The sequence below is a fragment of the Scardinius erythrophthalmus genome (genome assembly GCF_964197995.2).
Source record: "Scardinius erythrophthalmus genome assembly, chromosome: 2".
Lineage (NCBI taxonomy): Eukaryota > Metazoa > Chordata > Actinopteri > Cypriniformes > Leuciscidae > Scardinius > Scardinius erythrophthalmus.
The window spans coordinates 54,980,783-55,003,683 of record NC_138222.1 but is presented as its reverse complement, the minus strand read 5'-3'; the positions used below and the strand labels follow the sequence as shown (position 1 = coordinate 55,003,683).

Below are 22,901 nucleotides of genomic sequence, written 5' to 3'. Positions count from 1 at the left end.
AGCAATAATAAAAAAACGTAGCTTACCAGAAATTGTATCAGGTAAACATTGTAACATGTTGTCACTAAACCTAATAAAATTCAGTTTAGTTATTAAAATGTTTTGACAATCACAATACACTTCAGTTATTTTGATGCAAGATTTTTTTTCCCACCATTTTTTGTTCAAATAAATGCAGCCTTGGTGAGCAGAAGAGACTTCCTTCAAAATCTTTAAAAAAAATCTTAATTATTCCAAACTTATGAATGGTAGTGTGTATGTATAATTTGGTTTGTGGTTTTATATCTGGTTTTATATCTGTATATAAAATGTGTACTTGCACACATTTACAACATTCCTCTGTGTAATTGTATTAAGTCCTCTCTCTTTCTGTCTTAATTACAGTATTCCTGGTTCTTCTTTGAGACCATGGCCAAGTCAATGGCACAGCACCTCCAGGACGGCAACAGAATGAAAGTTAGTATAATCCATTCACATGTTTTAAATTGACATAATATCTAACTTTAAGGTGATAGTTCACCCAAAAATGAAAATTCTGTCATTAATTACTCATCCTCATGTCGTTCCAAACCTGTAAGACTTTCGTTCATCTTCGGAAAACACATGAAGATATTTTTGTTGAAATCTGAAAGCTTTATTTACAAAATTGTAATGTCCAACGAATTACGAGAGCAACACGATGCATGTGTTGTGCTGAGGCAAAAACAGATATAGTTTCCTGAATGCCGTAGGAGATTAATATTCTGTTAATAAAATGCTAAATGTTGTTTTCTGGGACAAGTGGTAGTTGCGTACATAGATATCATATAAAGGCTAGATGTCTTAAGGCGGAGTCACTTCCGGCATCACCGGCGGCCATCTTACTACAGGGCTCTGTGAATTAAGGTGAGTGAGCAGCATGCACACAAATCCTCTTATCTCGGTGAAATCTTGACGGATTTACAAACGGTTTGGTTTCTTACAAACATCATTACCGTGGCTATGATTCTTTCATATGGAAGTCCATTTGTATAATTTTTCATATGTATGCAGTTTCATAACTACATCTCTGACGTTTATAACAAACCAAACCGTTTGAAAATCGGTAGAAAATTGAGCAAGTTATGGTTATTTAAAAGTACATGCACCATGTTACGAGTGAGCGAGCACCCTGTCGTAAGATGGCCGCCGTGTGCGGACGTCGACCTCCATTGGCCAGCAGCGCGGACGAGACATCTAGCCTTTATATGATATTTATGGTTGCGTAGCTGTGAATGGAGGGACAGAATTCTTTCAGATATCATCAAAAAAGGTCTTACGGGTTTGGAACGACATGAGGGTGAGTAATTACAGACAGAATTTTTGTGATAATTTTTTTTTTTTGGGTAAACTGTCCCTTTAAAATAATCACCAATTAACAGCCATTTGTTTTATGAGAAGAATACAATGGGCTTTTCTTTCCTCTCCTTTTCATTCTCATCATCATCAGGTAAATATACCAGCTGCATTTAAATAATCCTGGGTTGTCAAGCAGGATGTTTTCAATTTTTGCATGTGTACATAGATAACTTCCTCATTCTTTAAAAGTGTACGTGATCAAGGCACTTGAAGGAGAAAAAAAACCCACACGCACCTTTTGAACTCAAACACACACAAAGCTCAAGCTGAGCTGTACTGCACTGTTGACATTAAGTTGACTTTTGCATGTACAGTGTGTGTTTAACAGTTTCTGCTTTCCAGACATGTTCAGACCTATTTGACATGCCATTGGATCCTATTTGCATAACTGTGTCTCATGTAATGCCAATTTAGGGCCAGTGCTTGAAGTTTGTTGTTCTTACATGCCTTCTGCACAATGGATTGCATAACACGCGATCATGCCACTGATTTCTTTTTTGTTATAATTGAACTTCCGTGTGGGAATCTGGGATATTGACAACTGACATGAAACCTGATGAACTTTTCTTACAAATGAACATTTGCCGTAACCACTGAAACTATGGAGCATTGAAGGTTAATCGTATGAAACCACCTGCATTCCCTACAGATGCCGCGAGCACAGAGGTTTCCAGAATCATTCCACCAAGCGCTGCAGTCTCTGCTGTTGTCAATCATGCCTCACATCACTATCCGCTACGTGGAGATCCCAGAGGAGGCCCGATGCGCCAACTTCAGCCTGGCCAGCTTCATTAAGGTCAGGCCTAAAGCTGTAGTATTTGAATAAGACCAGGGTCCAGTTGCATAAACACACTCACTTTGTGAAGCCTGAATCTTAAAGCTGCAGTCCGTAGCTTTTTGGGGTTAAAAATTATCCAAAATAAGCGAGCGTTAGATTTAATCAGCGCGATTTACTGCAATGCTTTTTTCTCCTTAACATTAGTTGGTCAGAACAAAAGTGGATGTTACTTACTTGTTCAGACGACATTTTCCGGTGAAAACTCTTATGTTGTTCATACTTCCAAAAAGTAAATTTGTGATTGCGAATGACAGTATCCACACCACCAGCGAGGTGATTGAAAGCCGCACATTCTCCTCAAAACATTGGATTCATCCGCGCTGTGCCATGCCGAGGCACAACCCACGTAAAGTTGATAATTCCGCGAATAACTGCAATTGCAGATTTCGAACAGAGATGGTGACAAAGAGGAAAAACTGCGGACTGCAGCTTTAAAAAAACTAGTGTGACCAACTAACAGCTATCCAAGGGGTAACCAGTCTTTTTGGATTCATATTAAACCAATCTACCCGGTTAAGGAACTTACTTAAAAGAAGTTATGAACAATCTTGAAGAAAAAATTATAGATGACTAAATTCTTTGACTTGTCTGAGCAGTTTATGCAACTGGCCTATGATTCTAGTGCTTGAGTTAAAGGGACAGTTCCCCCAAAAATGAAAATTAGCCCATAAATGTACTCACCCTGAAGTCATCCTAGGTGTATATGACATTCTTCTTTCAGACGAATACAATCGGAGTTATATTAAAAAATGTCCTGGCTCTTCCAAGCTTTAGAATAGCAGTGAATGGCCATTTCTGAAGACCTATAAAGACCTTCTGAAGTGAAGCGATGTGTTCTTGTAAGAAAAATATCCATATTTAAAACTTTATCGACTAAAATAACTAGCTTCCAGCAGACGGCAGACGACTCCAAAAGAGTAACACTTAAAATAAATAAAATAAATAAATTACATTTTAAAATATATTAAAAACATAAATATTATTTTAAATTGTAATGTTTATTATTATTGTTGTAATATGATATTGCTATTTTTTGCTGTTTTAAATCAAATTAGTGGACCTCAATCTTTTTGTTTTTAAATACTGTATATGTATATATTAAGTTTTTATATGAAACTCGCAGTCTCTGCATACAGTGTAAAATGTTCTTTACTCTTACGTGCTTCATTAGGTCAAAGGTTAAGATTGACTCATTTTAATTTTTGATTTTGAATCACATTATGTATATGTTCTTTAAAATGAGCACAAGATATTCTGATATTCTACTTTAAATTCTACTTTATACCAAATGCCCATCAGACTTATAATTAAACTGAATTGATAAAAAGTTTGTAGAAAAGAGGTTGATGAATATTTTTTTTTTTTTTTTTTTTACAATAAAGTAATGCTGATATTAACATTTCAAGCCTCCTGGAGCAATAACTAACAATTAGTGATTTTTTAAATCTATATCTATCTATTATCTATTTTTATTTTTACAATTAGACCTATTAAAGAAATCTATTAATAGACATTATTTGAAGTGTGTTTCAACATTTGGACTTGCTCACCATAAGTGCGTGTTGTTATGTAAATGTTTTTGTAGTTTTTCTGCTCGATAGTCACTATGAATTATGGATCACTCATTAAGCCAAGATAGATTTCACTGAATGTCTGGCTAACATTCAAGATCAAAGTTAAACCCGCACCTGTTTCTCCTGATAACAGAGTTTTACTAAACAAAATTGTTTGTATATAATATGAATCATGTGTTATTTCACTCGTTATTTAAGTGTATTATATTTATTTGATTTGAACTCACTGATTGGCATTATGTTGTTCTGTCTTCCCCTGCACAGCGCTGCCTAACGTTTATGAACAGAGGATTTGCTTTCAGTTTGATAAATGACTACATGTGTGGCTTCAGCCTGAAAGATCCAAAGGTAGGCAAAATCATTCAACTCCATTATACGGTCAAAGCAATGCAACTTACATTGATTCACAGGGTTACCAATACTAATTGATAAATCGAATTGCCGCCGCAACCCGGTGGTCTTCACAGTAACATTTGTATCATGACAATTAAAGGGTGATTATTAAATTCAGTGACTTTACTTTTCGTCACACAACTCATAATGAAACCATGTCAAATTAGATCAATAAATTAACCGTTTTAGATCATTTTACATATTTAATCTCCTTAATTTCCTCATTGAGAAGTGGCCTGTTTGCTTTGGCAGGAACAGTTCTCTTGCTTCGTTGCTTTTATCTCATCAAACTAATTTGACATTCTAGGGAGTTGATCTTTTTCCGTTTGGATGCTTAAGAGATTGTGTTCCCTGTGAGGACTTTCACAACAGACATCTAGATGATGTGTGTGAGTCATACTGTGTTTATGGAGTAGCATCTCTGTGCTCTCCTTCTGTGCTGTTGACATCACAGAGGGTTCCTATCATAACATCATGCATAACTTATTTTGACTTGCAAATACTGTGTGCCACAGCCATCTAGTCTGTCCTTGGAATTCACATGCATTGATATGGTGCAAATTATTAATCTGTACTAAATATCTGATAAAACCATGTTTGAGGTTGATAGGCTAACGTTTATTTTATGCTCGACATAGCCTAATTATCACATGGACCAGTTGTGTTAACAATCTGAACATCACAAACTGCGTGACTTCGCCAATCCCTGTGTTTTTTTTTTTTTTCTGCGACTAACAAACAAATAAAAATTTGGTCCTCTTCTCGTCGACTAATGTTTACTCAAATATTCTAATTATTAATTTAAGTACTGAGTTATAATAATTAATTACATGTATTTACTGTAGGGTTAGGATTAACGTGTGGGGTTAACGTTAGTTGCATGTTATTATGTACAATTTATAGTAATTACTACAGTAACTACATGTAACATGTTTAACAAGGACACTGTAAAAAATAGTGTTACTATGCTTTTCATATAAACCTGTTTTTCCAAAGCATTCTTTTAATTATTTATGGAAAGCATGACTTTTGCAAGTATCACTGAAATATTGTAATATTGTTGTTGTTGTGTTTATTCATTTTTTGTTAATGATGAGAAACATCAGGGGAGCACAGTATAACGGTTCTATCTTTTTATTTTATTTTTATTTGTTGTATCGGTTGTTATTTGATAGTTAATTGTACATGTTAATTTCCACTATAGTTATGTTTAGATTACCTTAGCTTATATTAGCTCACGTAAAGATGATATTTAAAAACTAATTCTTAATAGTGTAATAATAATTCATTTAATAACACTGTTAAATGTAAATTTTAGCAAATCTCCAAATGAACATCCATTTCTCTTAAATTCAATTGTAGCATTTAAAAAAAATTTTTTTTGGAGAAAATATTAGGGAAGTTTAATGTTGGCCTTTTATTGGTTGTCAGCCATTACAAAAAAATAATTACTGTCATATCATATCAGCCAGAATTTTAGTATTGGCCTCCCTAATTTGTATTTAACTGTTTTTTAGTAACAACTAGGACGTGAATTTAGGCGTTTAGCTTGTCAGAACTTGAGCTGATGCCCTTTTGCGATAAATCTCTTATCTGTCTGTTACACATATCTACATATCTAAACCAACTTCTCCAGCAACTCACTCATCAGTTTCATATCCTATATTTACAGGAGCTTACAGAAATGAAGTTCGATTTCCTCATGACGGTGTGCAACCACGAGCACTACATTCCTCTTAACCTGCCCATGGCGTTCGGCCGAACCAAGTTGCAGCGAGTGCAGGGTAGGTGTCTCCACCTTATCATTGTGTCTGCCATGGCTTTCCCCTGCCCTCATCCGCCCCTCCATCCCAGTCTAACGACTTCACCACATTCAGATCTGCTAGTATCACCATTCCTCACGCCATGTTACTTGAACCTGAAAACAGAGCTACACAGGAATTTAAGTGCCATGAAATGGGGAGTGATGACATCTAAGCTTAACATCTTATTTGATCAGAATAAATTTTCCCTAAACACTAGTGGTTCAACGGATCGCAAAACTCACGGTTCGGATCATATCACTGTTTTTGAGTCATGGTTTGGATCATTTTTCGGATAACTTTGCTTTCCATTTATCACTTAAAGCACACTTTAAGTACTCTGAAACCACAACAAAAACTACTAGCCTAACTAAAAAAGTTCAAACATTATTAAAGGCAAGTGAACAGTCATTACAAGCGTAGATATATACAATATAACAATGTTACAAATAAAGTAAGGTCTAACTGTAGCATTCAGGTACAGAAATGTAATAATTAAATGTAAAATAAGACTGTTCACTGTATACATTTAATATAGATTAATCTTTGTTAAGGCTGTGTTTTGTAGTTTGATTTACATTAATGACATATAGACAACAGCAGGTGTTTATAGGCTGCTTTCACTTTAAGATCGAATGCACGGGTCCAATAATGATACATCCTTCTCTTGTTCTCTTTCTCTGGAAACATAACCCACTGTGTTTATGAGAATACTTGCAGAGACGGATATTTTGACATAATTTTGTGTGTGTGCGTGTGTCCATCCAAGTGCAAGGAGACGCAAAAGAGGAATCAAATCTGAAACGCGCCTCTCTCTGTGTGCGTGCTTCAGGTGTGTGCACAGATAACAGTGTGTGAATACCGAATAAAATTCTTCTAGCGCTGGATCTATTGAATGTGTAAACCAGCAAGACAAAACACATGCAAATTATAAACTTTCAGATTATGGCGGTTAAACTTGAAATTAATCCGCGAATCACATGCGTGCCGAACCGTGGGGGCTGGTCCGTACGGATCAACAACGATCCGTTTAACCCCTACTAACTAATATTACAAAAATTCATTTATAACACGTACAATGGCTGTCATGAGTTAATTAGTTTTGGCATTTCTAATTGGAAACAAATAAAACAGTCTCTTTGTACTACTACCTTCAGGCAGTCAGCATGGATCACTCCATTAAAGTAACATATTTTTGTTGATTACTATTCCACTGACTGTCACACTACAAACGCAGTTCAGATGAAGCTCAGATAAATTATGACCTCTCATTCTTTTCACTAATGCTGAATTCAGAACCGCATACTAGTACACTACTTGTACTACTTGTACCACATCTTTGTGTGGCAGAACTAGTAAGAGTGATATTCTAGTAGGCGGTTCTGAATTCAGCATTGAGACACAGGATTACTCATATGTGCAGTGTAAAGTATGTATACTTTTCACAATTTATACACCACCATTCATAAGTTTGGGGTCAGTAAGATTTTTTATGTTTTTGAAAGAAATCTCTTATGCTCACAAAAGCTGTATTTATTTTGATCAAAAACAGTTATATTATGAAATATGATTACAATTGAAAATAAAGGTGTTTTTTTTTTCAGAATATTTTAAAATGTAATTTATTACTGTAATTTTCAGCATCATTACTCCAGTCTTGAGTGTCACATGATCCTTCTGAAATCATTCTGATATGCTAAATTTGCTGTTAAAGAAACATTTCTTATTATATTCAATGTTGAAAATGGTTGTGCTGCTTAATATTTTTATGGAAACCATGACAGCTTTTTGAAGATTGTTTGATAGATAGAACCGCATTTATTTGATATAGAAATCTTTTGTTACATTATAAATGTCTTTACTGCCACTGTTGATCAATTTATTGCATCCTTGCTGAATAAAAGTATTAATCTCTTAAGAAAATCTTACCGACCCCAAACCGATCCTATAATGTGCTTAGATTTCCATTGTAATGAGTACCGGTACTTTTTTTTTAATAACTCATTTTTTTTTTTAAATAACTCATTATTTGATCAGGCCACCAAAATTAGCAAGTTGGATATAAAAAAGCAAAATTAACACACACAAAAAAAAATGCAGAATTAAACATGCAAGATAGATGGCAATGTAGCATGCTACTGTTTAAAGTGTTTATTAGTGCATAATGCATAACCAAATTATAAATAAAAATAAAAGGAAGTATGCAGTATATACTGTGTGTGCAGTATACATTAGTGAGTAGGGTTGGGGATTGTTTGAATTTTTAACGATTTCGATTCTGCTTCTCAATTCCAATAAGGTAAAAAAAAAAAAAAAAAACTTAGAAATCTTTCACATTTATTCTAAGTCTAATTGCAAAACGTTTGATTGTAGCTGAATACCATGAACAAAAATCAACAGGCTAAAGAACACTAACACAAGAAACATTTGCCTATGGTTTAAAAATACCATAGCGAAAACAACTAGCTTAACTAATATACATTTTAAGCATTATTAAAGAGTAGTAAAAACTCTTTAAGAATTTGTAAAAAAGAACAAATAAACAAATCAGAAATCACACAAATAAATACAACTGAACAGCGATACGACTGAAATAAACATTGCTTTAAGGTTTTCAGGTATTCAGGTACAAAAAACTGTAATCAGATGTCACTTTATAAATAAAATATACATTACAAATATACTTACAAAAGTTATTCAGTCAAGAACAGTAAGTGAATGTTAATGTGATTATAGAGATGGCAGCAGGAATATTAGGCTGCTGTCACTTTAAGAGCTGCACGGATCCAATATACTGAAACGTTCACTTAAGACATAACCGATAGTGTTTACGAGGATATTTGACATATTTTTGTGTGTGTTTGTCTGTTCAAGTGCAAAAAGATGAGAAAGAGAATTCAGTCCAGTATCATGCACTATTCATCATGAGAGGCGGCTTTCTGTGCGCACGTTTTGGGTGTGTGTATAACAAGTATCCAATTCCTGCCCTTAAGGATCTGATTGCAGAATTGGAATCGATTTTCGATTCCCAACCCTGTTAGAGAGGCAGTATTTAATTCCAGATGTATCCACACACCCTCACAGATTCACACCCTCACTGTTGATGGCAATCCTGCATGATTGCTTCCTTTATTCATTATTTCAGATTTTATTTCGTATGCGGCGGAGTGTTTCGGCGTCGTAGGTAGGTGATGCCGACCAATGCCAATGCACTTCCAGTCACCAGATTATCGTCCTGATAACCCCACTAATTGCCTTGCTATGCTCCAGCATCACTCAAAAATCACTGTCTAACTGCATTTCACACTTTCGCTTTTTCTGTCACCAAGCATTGCATATTTGCTTTGGTCTGTTGAAATTAAATGACTGTGGATTGTTACAGAGAATTTTTGGTATTGTTTTACATTCTAGAAGTTTAAAAGGGCCGTGTTTCATGCCGTCTGAGTTTGTTGCTGTTACACTTGACTGTTATAATGAAGTGTATCCTGCATTTGTCTGTCATGTTCTGTCTTCACTTGCTCTCTAAACTGTGTAATTTTATACTGTATATTCAGAATGAGTGCGGAAACATCTTGTGTGCACTTGTCGTAATCTGATTCTATCACTAGTGTTGTACAGGAAAATGTGAGGAAATGTGGCTTATCTGTTTTCAACTCTGATTACAGGGAATTATCTTAATGGGATTGTTTTTCCAAAAATGCAAGGTTTTCATTATTGACTTACCTTCATGTTTTTCCAAAACCAAATTACATTATTCTTTGAAACAAAAAGCATAAATATAAAGTAGATATTTTCCATTCCATAAGAGTTCACAGTGACCAGTGCTGTTAAGCTCCTAAAATGACAGATGCACCTTAAAGGCACAATATGTAAGATTTTTGGATTAAAATATGCAAAAACCATTTTGTTGACTTGTATACTTACAATATCCTAATATTTCCAACAATGTTTAAATCCAGAGAAATCAGCTATTTTAACTAGTGTAACAGCCCGTGTCAATGCGTCAATTTCCAGTTTTACTTCCTTAGAATTCATGAAAACACCAAAAGTGCTTTAATATATTACGTGTTTTATTCGACATTTCACTTTATCAACAGAAAATTTTTTTTTTTTTATAAAGCTCAACATGGTTAGTCTTATTGTTTGAATCTCTTGTTCTCTTGATTTACCGCGAGTAACATGTTTGTACCTCAGAGACACTATTCTGTCAAGTGGCTAATAGCGCTGCACGATTAAAGTCTACCTCTGTTATATGGCGATATTTTGGCTATAAGATAACCGACACTGAGCTGAGAAAGCAGGGCTGCCAATTCACACTCATTCAGCGTGAGACTCTTTTCACACGCTCTCACGCCACACATCCATTTTCTCACGCAGAGAAAAATCGCGAAGCAAAGAGGACACTGACACCGACAGACTAGACAGAGCAGGTTACTTTTGATAGGAAACAAATTCTCTCAAACTCTCAGATTCTGTCAATTTTATTACGAAATTCAAACAATAGCGTTTTGGCGCTTGTAAATGTGACGTGACAGTCAGATCGTGGTTGTGAACCAGACATCTCTTACTCTTTACTAGTTAATAGTAAATAAACACGAATGAACAATAGGTGTGTTGAAAGATACAGTACAACTTACTGAAATGTTTATGCCTCATACATAATATCAATCAAGTGTTTTTCAACCGCGGAAAGAGGTCAATAAAACAGCTGGAGAACAATGTCACATGACGTTACATTTACCTCAGGAAAGCCATTTGATAGCATGTTAGTTGGCTAGACAAATTAGTAATTCAAGAGAAGCATTTTGCTAAATATGTGCACTATATTAAATATTTATTATATTTATACTTACATCATTCAAATATTGTAACGTTGTTATAATAGCCTAGTAAAAACCACATTATATTTAATTTTAGTTGTTATTTTTAGCCTTTAATAATAATACCAGCTGACAGGGCTCTCTGTATGTTTACAGCATTAGGTGAGATTTTTTTTTTTCTTGAGAAAAATTAACATGTATCTACTGTTGCTAATATTTATCCAAATTAATTAATTTTGAATCAGGATCAGAATCAAATCACAAGATTTGAATTGAAATTGTGAAATTTGTGTCAAGCAACAACAAAATCACTAGCCTACCAGTCATTGTACCATGTAAACATTGTAACGTTGTCACTAAACTTAACAAATTTCTGTTTAGTTACCAAATGTTTTGACAATCACAATACACATCCTGCTTAAATGTCCCTGTTTGTCTGGACAGAATGTTCAAAATATCTAATTTTCATGAGCATACTTGTTAATTTATTGTTCAATTTATTTATACTATTGTACTATTGAGACAATAACAAGTTTGCAGTAATGCAAAGATGTCATTATTTCATTTTGTGAAAAATATTTTTTTAATTAGAAAACACTGCATTTAGTTGTTGTTGCTAGTTTGAGTTGAGAAATACACATTTCAACATTATCACTAATCTGTGTGTACATTTTCCTTGAGAACCAAGCAAGTTGATGAAACCATGAAACCATTAGTTTATTTATCGCATACCGCAATCGCAATATTGACCTCAATAATCGCAATATGACATTTTCCCCAAATCTTGCATCCCTAGTGGCTAACATGGCATAATCAGAAAGAGCTTTATTTGTAGTAACAGTAATATACAGCATTTTCTCCACCATGCAGTTTAAAAATCAATTTCATGCCGTTTAGCACTACAGGTCATCCATGTATTAACATGTACTTTTTTAATTTATTTTTTATTTAACCAGGAAAAGTCCCATTGAGTTACAGTAACTCTTCTCCCAGGGAGTCCTGGCCAAAACAGGTGGCCAAAAAGTAAAAAAAAAAAATACATAAAAGACAGGACAAAGATTACATACTACAACACAAATCTCTATACATACACTATACATACACAAACAAGACATTATACTTAACGTAAGCAAATACAGACATCAAATTTAAAAGGCACCTAGCCACCTGTTCAGTCAGAGTTAACTTTAAAAGGTTTTTAAAAGTATTAATAGGTGGAAGTGATTCTAGATTTAAGGTGTTTTGGAGTTCATTCCAGACATTTGGTGCATATGAGGAGAAAGTTCTGTTCTTGTTGATGGAATAATTAACTTTTTTTTTTTGACAACCTTGTCCTGTAAACACTATTTTGGTAAGTAAGCAAATTTGAAATGTAGAGGGGTAATTTACCCATTAGTGCTTTAGCAATAAAAATCAATAAATTGAATTTCCTTCTTAGGGAGAGGGAGGACCACTGAACAGTTTCATACAGAGTCCTAGCTGCTGCACCTGTAATGAAATGTAAGGCTGAGTGGTATAATACATCGTTTTTTTTAATAAAAATGAAGTAGAGTGCAAATAAATTAGGTCACCATAATCCAAAACTGATAAGAATGTGCTCTGCACCAACCTTTACCTTGCTGAATAAGGAAAGCACTTATTCAATCTAAAATAAAAACTTGGGTCTGAGTTTTTTTTAAAAGGCTCTCAATATGGACCCCAAAAGACATTTTATCATCCAACTAAATACCTAGGTATTTGTAGGAAGTCACCCTCTCTGTTGGAGTACCACTTTGTGTTAAAATAGTGAAATCCATAAGAGAATGTGAACGTGTAAAAAACAGTTTTTAGCATTTAAGACCAACTTTAATCCTACCAGAGATTTTTGTACCTGACTAAAGGCAGACTGTAAATGACGAATTGCTTCCTTCAGTGACGTAGCAGAGGTGTACAAAATAGTATAATCTGCGTAAAAATTAGCCTTTGTTTGATTCAGATCCACACCTAAATCATTTATATAAATAGAAATAAAATAGGACCCAAAACTGATCCTTGGGGGACACCCTTTTTTACTTTTAGCAAGGATGAGGTACAGTTATCTAATGCCACACACTGAGTTCTACCACTCAGGTAATTAGAAAACCAATTTAGCGCAGTGCTACTAAATCCTATGTTTTGCAATCTTTGCAGAAGTAGATGATGGTCAACGGTGTCAAATGCTTTAGATAAGTCAGTGAATAGAGCAGCACAAGACTGCTTTTTGTCATCTAAAGCATTAACAATATCATTTGTAACAGAGGTTACAGCCGTAATTGTACTGTGTCCTTGCTGGAAATCAGACTGAGTGGAACTTAAAATACAGTTGTCAGCTAAAAAATGTTTTAGTTGCTCATTTATAGGAGAATCAAAGAAACAGTTTAGCCTAGACAGAGAGTCTGGAGATTGGCTGATTATTGTCTAAGGCCGACGGGTCTCCACTTTTTAATAGTGTGAGGACAAATGCAGATTTCCATGACTTAGGGATAGAACCACTGTATAGACTAAGATTAAAAATGGAGGAGATAGGATCAGCAGTTTTGAGGAAATATGGCTCAATCTGGTCTGGTCTTAATACATCCATGTAATTAACATGTATCTACTGTAGCTAGAAATGTGCCGGTATTCGGTAATGCGATAAATCGCGGTAATGAATATGCACGATATTGTTATCGCGGGCACTTCAAAATACTGTGAAAAATAATAGATCAGAATTTATATTTATAGAACGCGCATAAGCTTATTTTCCATCAACCGCTTAAACACTGCGTATGCGCGAAACACGTGCGCACTCTGATGTAAACAATCCCCACATGTAGAAGCACTGTGTGCATGCGGCGCAGTGCGCACTCTAGTCTAATGTAATGAATCCTCACATGGAGAAGAAGCATGGCGGAAGGAGGAACGCTGGCGTCGATTTATCCATAGACAGTAAAATAAAGGATTTATCCCCCTTCTAAAAGCAGGGCTGTCAACTCTACGCATTCAGCGTGAGAATCACGCAATTTACACTTTTCACACGCTCTCGCGCCACACATCCATTTTCTCACGCAGAGAAAAAAAAACGGAGCAAAGAGGACACTGACACCGACAGACTAGACAGAGCAGGTTACTTATGATATGAAAAAAATTCTCACCTCTCAGGTTCTGTCCATTTTATTACGAAATTCAGACAATAAATACCGTTTTGGTGCTTGTAAATGTGACGTGACCGATCGCTGAAGCGCCTCAGTTCAAGTAAATCGATCATCTGTTACTTTTTATTTAAAGATACAGTTCAACTTACTGAAAGGTATTAATGCCTCATACATAATATCGATCAATCAGTGTTTTTCAACCACGGAAAGAGGTCAATAAAACTGCAGGTGAACAATTATGTCACAGTACGTTACATTTACCTCAGGAAAGCCATTTAATGACCAACGTGTTAGTTGACTAGAAAAAATAGCTATAGAGATGAGTATTTTGCTAAATATGTGCACTATATTACATTTGTATTATATTTTTACTTGTGTCATAATTGCTATTATAATGAAAACCAAATTATATTTAATTAAATTTGTTAATTTTTAACCTTTAATAAATACCAGCTGACAGGGCTCTCTGTATGTTTACAGCATTATGTGAGATATATTTTTTCTTGAGAAAAAATAACATGTAGGCTATCTACTGTAGCCTACCTAATATTTATCCAAAGAGTCAATATTGAACCAAGATTGAAATCAAATCCCAAGAATTGAATTGAGATCGTGAAAACTGTGTAAGATTCTGTTTAGTTACCAAATGTTTTGACAATCACAATTACACCTATTGTATGGAACCATTTGTTTATTATATCGCAATCGCAATATTGACCTCAATAATCGCAATATGACATTTTCCCCAAATCATGCATCCCTAGTGGCTAACATAGCATAATCAGAAAGAGCTTTATTTGTAGTAACAGTAATACAGAATTTTCTCCACCATGCAGTTTAAAATGTACAAGTGTCTCATAACGAACGCAAAGAGTAACGTTAAAATAACTTTCAACACACTCAAATGTATTTTTAGTATGATTGTTTTGACCAAATAAAACAGCTGCGTTACCGCATAATTTTAATTTGTCAGATAAAGTGACCTTTATAAGCGGTAATTCAGCACTTGCGGCTGTTTCATTAGAATTAAATAAAATAATGTCAAGGAAGCGGATGTTAAACGTAACTTGTTATTGTAAAATAAACATAAACAACAATGGCAGTGGCCGACTGCAGCATATAAGCATAATAAAAACAGCAACGTATAATGTCCCAGGCTCTCGCCCTGCTTCATACCACAGTAACGTTAATAAACTTTAATGCATTAGTTCATCTATGAACATGATTTCTGCCTAAGTCCTGTCAGATTGCTTTCCATAGGCTGTGGAGGTGAAGATGAGAATTCCCATGATTCCACACTCATTCACGGCGCCATCAAGCTTTGACTTCAGTTACTGTTTTGAATAAGCGACCTCTAGCAGCGAAACTTACATACTGTGCCTTTAAATTGCTGTAGACATAGTACAAATGGCATACGATACAGTTCAAAAGTTTGAGGTCATTAAGAGTTTTTTCATGTTTTTGCTCACCAAGACTGCGTGTATTTGATCAAAAATGCAGTGAAAATTGTGAAATATTATTACAATTTACAATAACTGTTTTCTACAATATTTGAATTTATTTTAAAATGTAATTTATTTCTGTGATGCAAAGCTGAATTTTCAGCATCATTAATCCAGTCCTCAGTGTCACGTGATCCTATTCTTTGATGAATTTAACATTCAAAAGAACAGCATTTGTTTGAAGTAGAATTATTTTGTAACATTATAAATGTCTTTAATGTAATGTTTGATCAATTTAATGCGTCAGTGCAGAGTAAAATTATTTCTTAAAAAAAAAAAAACCGTACTGACCCCAAACTTTTGAATGCCTAGAGAACCGCTAAAACTGAGGGAACTGAACTCTTATTCATTTAGTCAAAGAACTAGCTGACTGAACTGTTTGTTCACTGATACGCTTTACAACGTGTAAAGATTATTTAAACATTTTCCTTTTGTGTAACACTGAATTTGTGTAACTGCATGCATGACTGAAGCAACATGAAGATGAGGAAAACATGAACTTCCTTGATAGTCAGGTCCGAATCTTCAAGATTGTGTAACCCTGTAGGCATTTTTGAGGAAAAGTTGTTATACCACATTTTTAGAAAGTTCAATGTCTCCTGAATAAGGATCCACCGTATAACATTGAAATAAGGGTCCCATTTTCTTGTAATTGTCATTGAAACAATAGGTGCATTATTCACAGCCAAAACACTACAGGTGGATAGGGTAAAAATTTTAAGTTATAGATATCACCATAAAACCTTTCCAGTTTTTCACTTACATAGAGACAGACATTTTTTGTATTACAAGTTTTCTGAAATGTCATGTTTACATATGCAAATGAGGCATACCAGTATATATATATATATATAATTCGAGGGGCAGGCATACCAGTGCGCGGTTCTCCCTTTCGGGCTAGCCCTGTCTCTTCGCGTCTTCACGAAGGTTGTCGAGGTAGCCCTTGTTTCTCTCGACGACTGGCTGATCCTAGCTCACTCTCGAGACAAGGTTTGTGAACACAGGGACCTAGTGCTGCGACACCTAGCTTGTCTGGGCCTTCGGGTCAACTGGGAGAAGAGCAAACTCTGCTCCGTGCAGAGGATCTCTTTTCTCAGTATGGAAATCGACTCGGTCGCCATGTGCGTGCAGCTTATGAGCGTGCGCGCGCAGTCACTGCTAATTTGCCTTCGTCAGTTCGAGGGCAAGAGTGCGGTTCCACTGAAACAATTTCAGAGGCTCCTGGGGCATATGGCCTTCACCCCGTGGACGAACCTCAGTTTTCTATGGGCTGGAGTGCCCATAGAATGAGTTTCCTGGCATGTTGTTGTATCAACAGATGCCTCCATAATGGGCTAGGACGCCATGTGCAATGGACATGCTGCCGCAGGCTCCTGGACAAGACCCCAGCGCCTTTGGCATGTCAATAGCCTCGAGTTGCTGGCTGTACGTCTCACCCTGCACCGCTTCTGTGCGTTGCTCAGGGGTCAGCACGTATTAGTCCGATCAGACAATACCGCCACAGTAGCGTACATCAACCGACAAGGTGGTCTGCGCTCCCGCCGTATGTCGCAACTCGCCTGCCACCTCCTCATATTGAGTCAGAAGCATCTGAGGTCGCTTCGAGCCATTTATATCCCGGGAGACCTGAACCGTGCAGCTGATATGTCTCAGTTTCGGCCTCTCGCTGGAGAATGGGGACTCCATCCCCAGTCGGTTCATCTGATTTGGGATCAGTTCGGGGACGCACAGGTAGATCTGTTTGCCTCCCACGACTCTTGCCACTGCGACCTGTTTTATTCTCTGACCAAGGGCACGCTCGGCACGGATGCACTGTCGCACAGCTGGCCGCGGGGCCTCTGCAAGTATGCGTTTTGCCCCCAGTGAGCCTTCTTACGTAGACTTTGCGCAAGATCAGGGAGGACGAGGAGCAGGTAATTTAGGTTGCCCCGTATTGGCTCAACCGCACCTGGTTCCAAGAACCAGTACTCTTCGCGACAGCACCTCCCTGGCCAATTCCTCTGAGAAAGAACCTGCTTTCTCAGGGACGGGGCACCCTATGGCACCCTCGTCCCGATCTTTGAAACCTCCATGTGTGGTTCCTGGACGGGACGAGGCAGGTTTGAGTACCCTACCACCAGCGGTGGTGGCTACCATCACTTCCGCTAGACTAGAGCATCGTCCACGAGACATGCCTATGCGTTGAAGTGGAACCTCTTTGTCAACTGGTGTTCTTCTAAACTTAAAGAACCCACGAAAGGCCCAATCAGTGTCGTGCTTTCCTTCTTGCAAGAAGGGTTGGAGCGAAAGTTGTCTCCCTCCACCCTGAAAGTGTATGGTGCCGCCATTGCCACACATCATGATGCAGTTGATGGTAAGTGCATTGGAAAGCACGACCTGAACATCAGTTTCCTGAGAGGAGCGAGGAGACTGAATCCTCCTCGCCCTCCTCTCGTTCCCTCTTGGGACCTCTCTGTGGTTTTAACTGCTCTGCAGAGTGCTCCCTTTGAGCCTTTGCAATCAGTGGAGCTTAAGTTCCTGTCAATGAAGACAGTGCTCCTGGTTGCATTGGCCTCCATCAAGAGGGTAGGGGACCTGCAGGCATTTTCGGGTGACGAAGCGTGCCTGGAATTTGGACCGGCTAACTCTTACGTGATCCTGAGACCCCGGCCTGGATATGTGCCCAAGGTTCCCACCACACCCTTTCGAGACCAGGTGGTGAACCTGCAAGCGCTGCCCTTGGAGGACGCAGACCCAGCCTTGGCACTGCTCTGTCCAGTACGCACCCTCCATACTTACGTAGACAGGATGCATTGTTTCAGGACTTCAGACCAGCTCTTTGTCTGTCATGGTGGGAAGCTGAAGGGAAAGGCTCTCTCCAAGCAAAGGTTGTCTCACTGGATAGTGGACGCCATTGCTTTGGCTTACCAGCAGCAAGGTCGACCATGCCCCCTTGATGTGACGGCCTGCTCCACCCGGAGTGTGGCATCCTCTTGGGCTCTAGCGCATGGCGCCTCGCTAACAAACATATGTAGATCTGCAGGCTGGGCGACACCTAACACGGCCTCTGGGCGACCCCCACGTGTGTAGTCCACTGTAAGCCTCTCTGAGCATGTGTCTTTCCCTCGGCAAGCTACCTTGCCACCCCTGGGTTTGAAATATTCCACCTGCAGCTGGACACCCCAGTGATTCTCAATATGCAGCCCCCTGGGGTCATGTGTATTCCAAGTCCCCCCCTTCGGGCTGGGCATAATTGCATATTTCCACTGATATATGCTTCCCAGTGTTCCTTGGCATAATTCCAGCAGCCATTAAAAACTATCCCTTTCATGTTAATGTTGTTTTTTCATTGTTTACATGTTTAAATATTCTGAGAATGCATAGTTTTAGTTCTAATGTGCAATAAATGCATTAAAACTTTTTTTTTTGGCAGCCATTTTGTTTTTATTGTTTATGCCAAAACACTGATGTTTACAACTTGTTATACGGCAGAAATGGATTCAGCACCTAAAAATCACATAGAAACAACACTTGAAGTACTTTTCCTCAAAAATGCCTACTGCATCTTATCCAGGGCTATTTATCTATTTTGGGACCTGACTATGAGCTCTGGGAGAAAATCTTGTCACCATTGTTAGAGGTTATTTGCATATATTTGGAATTGCATGACTGGTTTTCTAACAAAGAAACGCAGTTGAATGAAACACAAGCTTTTTCTGTCACTCTTTGGTTTCTTTCTCTGTTATTGTGTGATGTCTGGAATGCAGTGAAGTCAGCTTTCAGAAAACACTTGTAATCATTAAACTATAGACACGGTCTTTTCGTTTGGATGCCTTTTCACTATCACAAACGTCAGTGACTTAACACAGGAGTTACCTGTTACACCTGTATGTTAAGTACCATTTGTACACAAGCATCTTTAAAATTTTGCGTCTTTAAGATGCATGAAATAAAAGTGTTGCTTGATACTTTCTGCTAAAAGGCCACACAGATTGCAAAAAAAAATCATGATAAATGTCAAATTAAATATTACCAGTAGAGAACAGTACTGACCCTCAAAGGACATGTTTCAGATCAGAGTTTGGAGTACAGCCTGACTGAGGACTACTGTAAGAACCATTTCCTGGTGGGTCTGCTTCTGCGAGAGGTGGCCGATGGACTCCAGGGATGCCCAGAGATCAGACAGCTGGCTGTGGCCACACTCAAGAACCTCATGATCAAACACGCCATAGATGACAGATACAATGCTTTCAAGGTAAGTTATGCAAGCATACAAACATGTATCATTTTACAAGTAGTAAATCACTTAACCCACTTCCTGTTTGCCATGTCCCTGCTGCTGCTGAATTGAAAAGTGTCATTTATTTGACCCTAGAAGGAGGATTGCTGTTTTGCATATGCAACTTTACATAACTGTTTAATAACGTTAATGTTAGGGGGTTTTCACACTGGGCATGTTTGCTGCAGTCCGAGTGCGATTGTTCCCCTGCAGTCTTGGTCTAGTTTCAGACTCACTGGCATTGGCAGTCTCTATCAGGTTGTTTACTAAAGGCCCGTTCACGCCAAGGACGATAACGATAAAGATATAGTTCTAAAAATCATTCTAAATATAAAAGAATAGCAGACCACAACGTTAATGGCGCAGATAAACAATGTCATTGGAATCACTCTCAGAATTTTTTTTTTCCAACTGATGAACGATGAAACCATTCAGCCAATCAGAATCCATCCTGTTTTCCGAGCTCGAGCATTTAAAGCTCCAGACAACAAAACTGCAGCCCGCACTTAATAAACAGAACGATATCACGCTTTTATAAATTTAATATTCAATTTAATTCAGCTTAGAATTTACAAAGTAAATTAATTTATATTAATTTATTAATAAATAATAAACACCACAAATACAGCACTGGCCAAAGGTGATGGAAAATTGACATTTTCACCCTTTATTAAAATATTATTATGTGATTGAAAACTTTGTAAGCATATTGCGTTGTTGTGCTTGGAGTCAATTGTGTATGTATACTGATTATGTATATACAGTATGTGTGTTTTTTTTTTTTTTTTTTTTTTTGCATAGTAAAATAAAACCTGTTTTTGTAGTTTGCCTTTTTCCCCCCAGAAAATTTTGTCTGGTAAATACCTTAACCAAGTTTAGTTTTGTTCTTCCTTCATATTTAAAAATATATATATATATATATAAAAAGATAAAACATTTTCGGCGTATTTTAATGGTTTACTCGAAATTGTAAGGTCAATTAAAACAAATATTCCTTTGGGACATCACTTTTGGTTGCTACTGTACAGTAAGTGTAGTTAAGCATTCCTGTACAGGATATCACTTACAGGAAGTCATGCACAGGAAGGTATTTGAGATGACCACAATGAATAAGCAGGTCGATGTTATTCAAATGTGTGACATTTGCATTTTATCTTTTATCAAGATGGGTGACCTACATTAATACAAAGAAATCCTCGAGTTATATCCATGCAATTGTCACCATAGCAAGTAACTGCTGCACATTGTTCATTCTCCTCAGTCAGACATCTGTCTGTTATGCAAATGCCAGACTTGGTGCATCCAGATTAAAGTTCCAGATCGTTGCCACAGACACGGCTCTTGAGCTGCTGCTGCAATCGCATTTCTTGAGAAGTCACCATGATCTGTTTGCTCTGAACAACACATTTTCTTTTCTTTTTTACATTGTAATGCTACTGGTGCCAGAACATCATGTAATCATGAGGCAATTTCCAGAACACAGTGAACATCAGAAGCTAATATGGTGTGGCTTTTAGCTGATTTTTAGATTTGAAAACATGCCTAGACTTACTCACAAAAATGACAAGAATGACTTTCACTTTTGAAAAACATATGGGACGGATCATTCCAGGAATATTTCCTAGAAGTTTAATCTTAGTCTTTAGTACATTTTGTTAGTTACATTTTATATAAAAATGTTGTTATTATTATAATTATTATTATTTCTATTTAGCTTTAGTTTATTTTATTTCATTTTAGTTAAACTTATACTTATTTTAGTAAGATGCAAGTTAGCATTTCTATTTAAAGCTTTTCCTCTGTTTTGTTTTATTCCAGATTTATTTCAATTTTACGGAAATGTTTTTAATGATTCATAATTGTTTGAGTTTTAGTTAACTATAATAACACTGAAAGAGACTTGGATTCTTTTTACTTTTGGTCCAGTAAGCAACCCAGCCACCCCCCACCCTCTCCCAAAAAAAACACACCATTTATCAATGACCATACTGAGGGCCCTATTTAAGGCACAATATGTAACTTTTTTGCTTTAAAAATAGCAAAAATCACTATATCTATGTTATATATTTTTTTTATTTGTGTACTTACATTATCCCGACTGTTTCCAACAACTTTCAAACCAGGAGAAATTTTAATTTAATTTGAAGACACGGCACGTTTCTTTATTTCCGTTTTGTCGCAGTCAATGGCGTCATATCCGCGTTGTCCCTGGTTTCCGCTCGTACTGCCATGGTAACCAGAGCTATGAACCAGAGCCCTCTGATAGTAACCAAGGCGACAGACGTGGACAATGTAGTTCGCAATGTCTATTTGCACGCTGTTGTTGTTTCGTTCAAACATTACGGACCATGGCAAGCAGACTTTGGATGAAAAAGGAGAACTAAAACGAGAATCAATATCAGCGCGGTGTTTTCGAGATGCCTAGAGCTCCCGTAGACAGTATATAAACGAGAGCTCCACGTCCGAGACTTCGACCGCTCCTACATGTACTTTTTTTAAACAGGTGAGCACATTTACATAAAACTAATCAATGTTTTATTGTTCAACAATGATAAAATGTTATAATATGATCTGTATGTTATTCTAATGTTGATCTACCTCACTGCTAGTCTCATACAGACAAACTAACACATAAATTTCAACACATTCAAATGCAGTTTAGTGTGCTAGTGTAATGTTAGACCAAGTGAAACAGCGCTGCGTTACCTCACAAGTTTAATTTGTCTAATAAACTGACCTGTGAGTTGTAATTCTACACTCGCGTGTAGTTCGGTAGAATGAAATGTCCATATTCCTTTTATATCCGCGGGACTCGCGTCGCGTGTGGAGCTGATAGCTGTCTCTCAGCAATCCCGAACTGCTTCATATCACAGTCATGATAAAAGCATCGATGTATTCAGTCATCCATAAACGTTATTAGATCGGTCAGCTTGACGTTGACGACAAGATCCATAATTCTTAGCAAATGTTGCATCATCAAACTACGCCTTTGTTATTGTAAGAGGTTAGCGACCCCTAGCGGCAAAAAAAATGACATACTGTGCGTTTAACGATCTGAAACGCATGTATCAAACGCGAACCGCAAGTAACTTTGTGGGTGGATCTCGGGCACTGTTGCTATTATACCGGCGGGATAAATGACTCTTGAGCCTGACACAAATCTAAAATGGGTTGGTCTGAAGTTG

The 22,901-nt window shown here is 37.0% G+C and overlaps 1 protein-coding gene across 4 annotated transcripts in view; it reads left to right on the top strand.

Moving 5' to 3' along the window:
• dock11 (dedicator of cytokinesis 11) overlaps positions 1-22,901 on the top strand; it is a 113,937-nt gene that overhangs the window by 51,226 nt on the left and 39,810 nt on the right. For 2 of the 4 annotated variants that reach the window (XM_081359412.1, XM_081359411.1), the window contains exons 27-32: positions 385-456; positions 2,027-2,173; positions 4,054-4,137; positions 5,855-5,966; positions 9,130-9,168; positions 19,511-19,692. In XM_081359412.1, the coding sequence (XP_081215538.1) occupies positions 385-456; positions 2,027-2,173; positions 4,054-4,137; positions 5,855-5,966; positions 9,130-9,168; positions 19,511-19,692 (636 nt within the window). The remainder of the gene's footprint in view (positions 1-384; positions 457-2,026; positions 2,174-4,053; positions 4,138-5,854; positions 5,967-9,129; positions 9,169-19,510; positions 19,693-22,901) is intronic. The other 2 variants (XM_081359414.1, XM_081359413.1) reach the window with 1 other exon arrangement.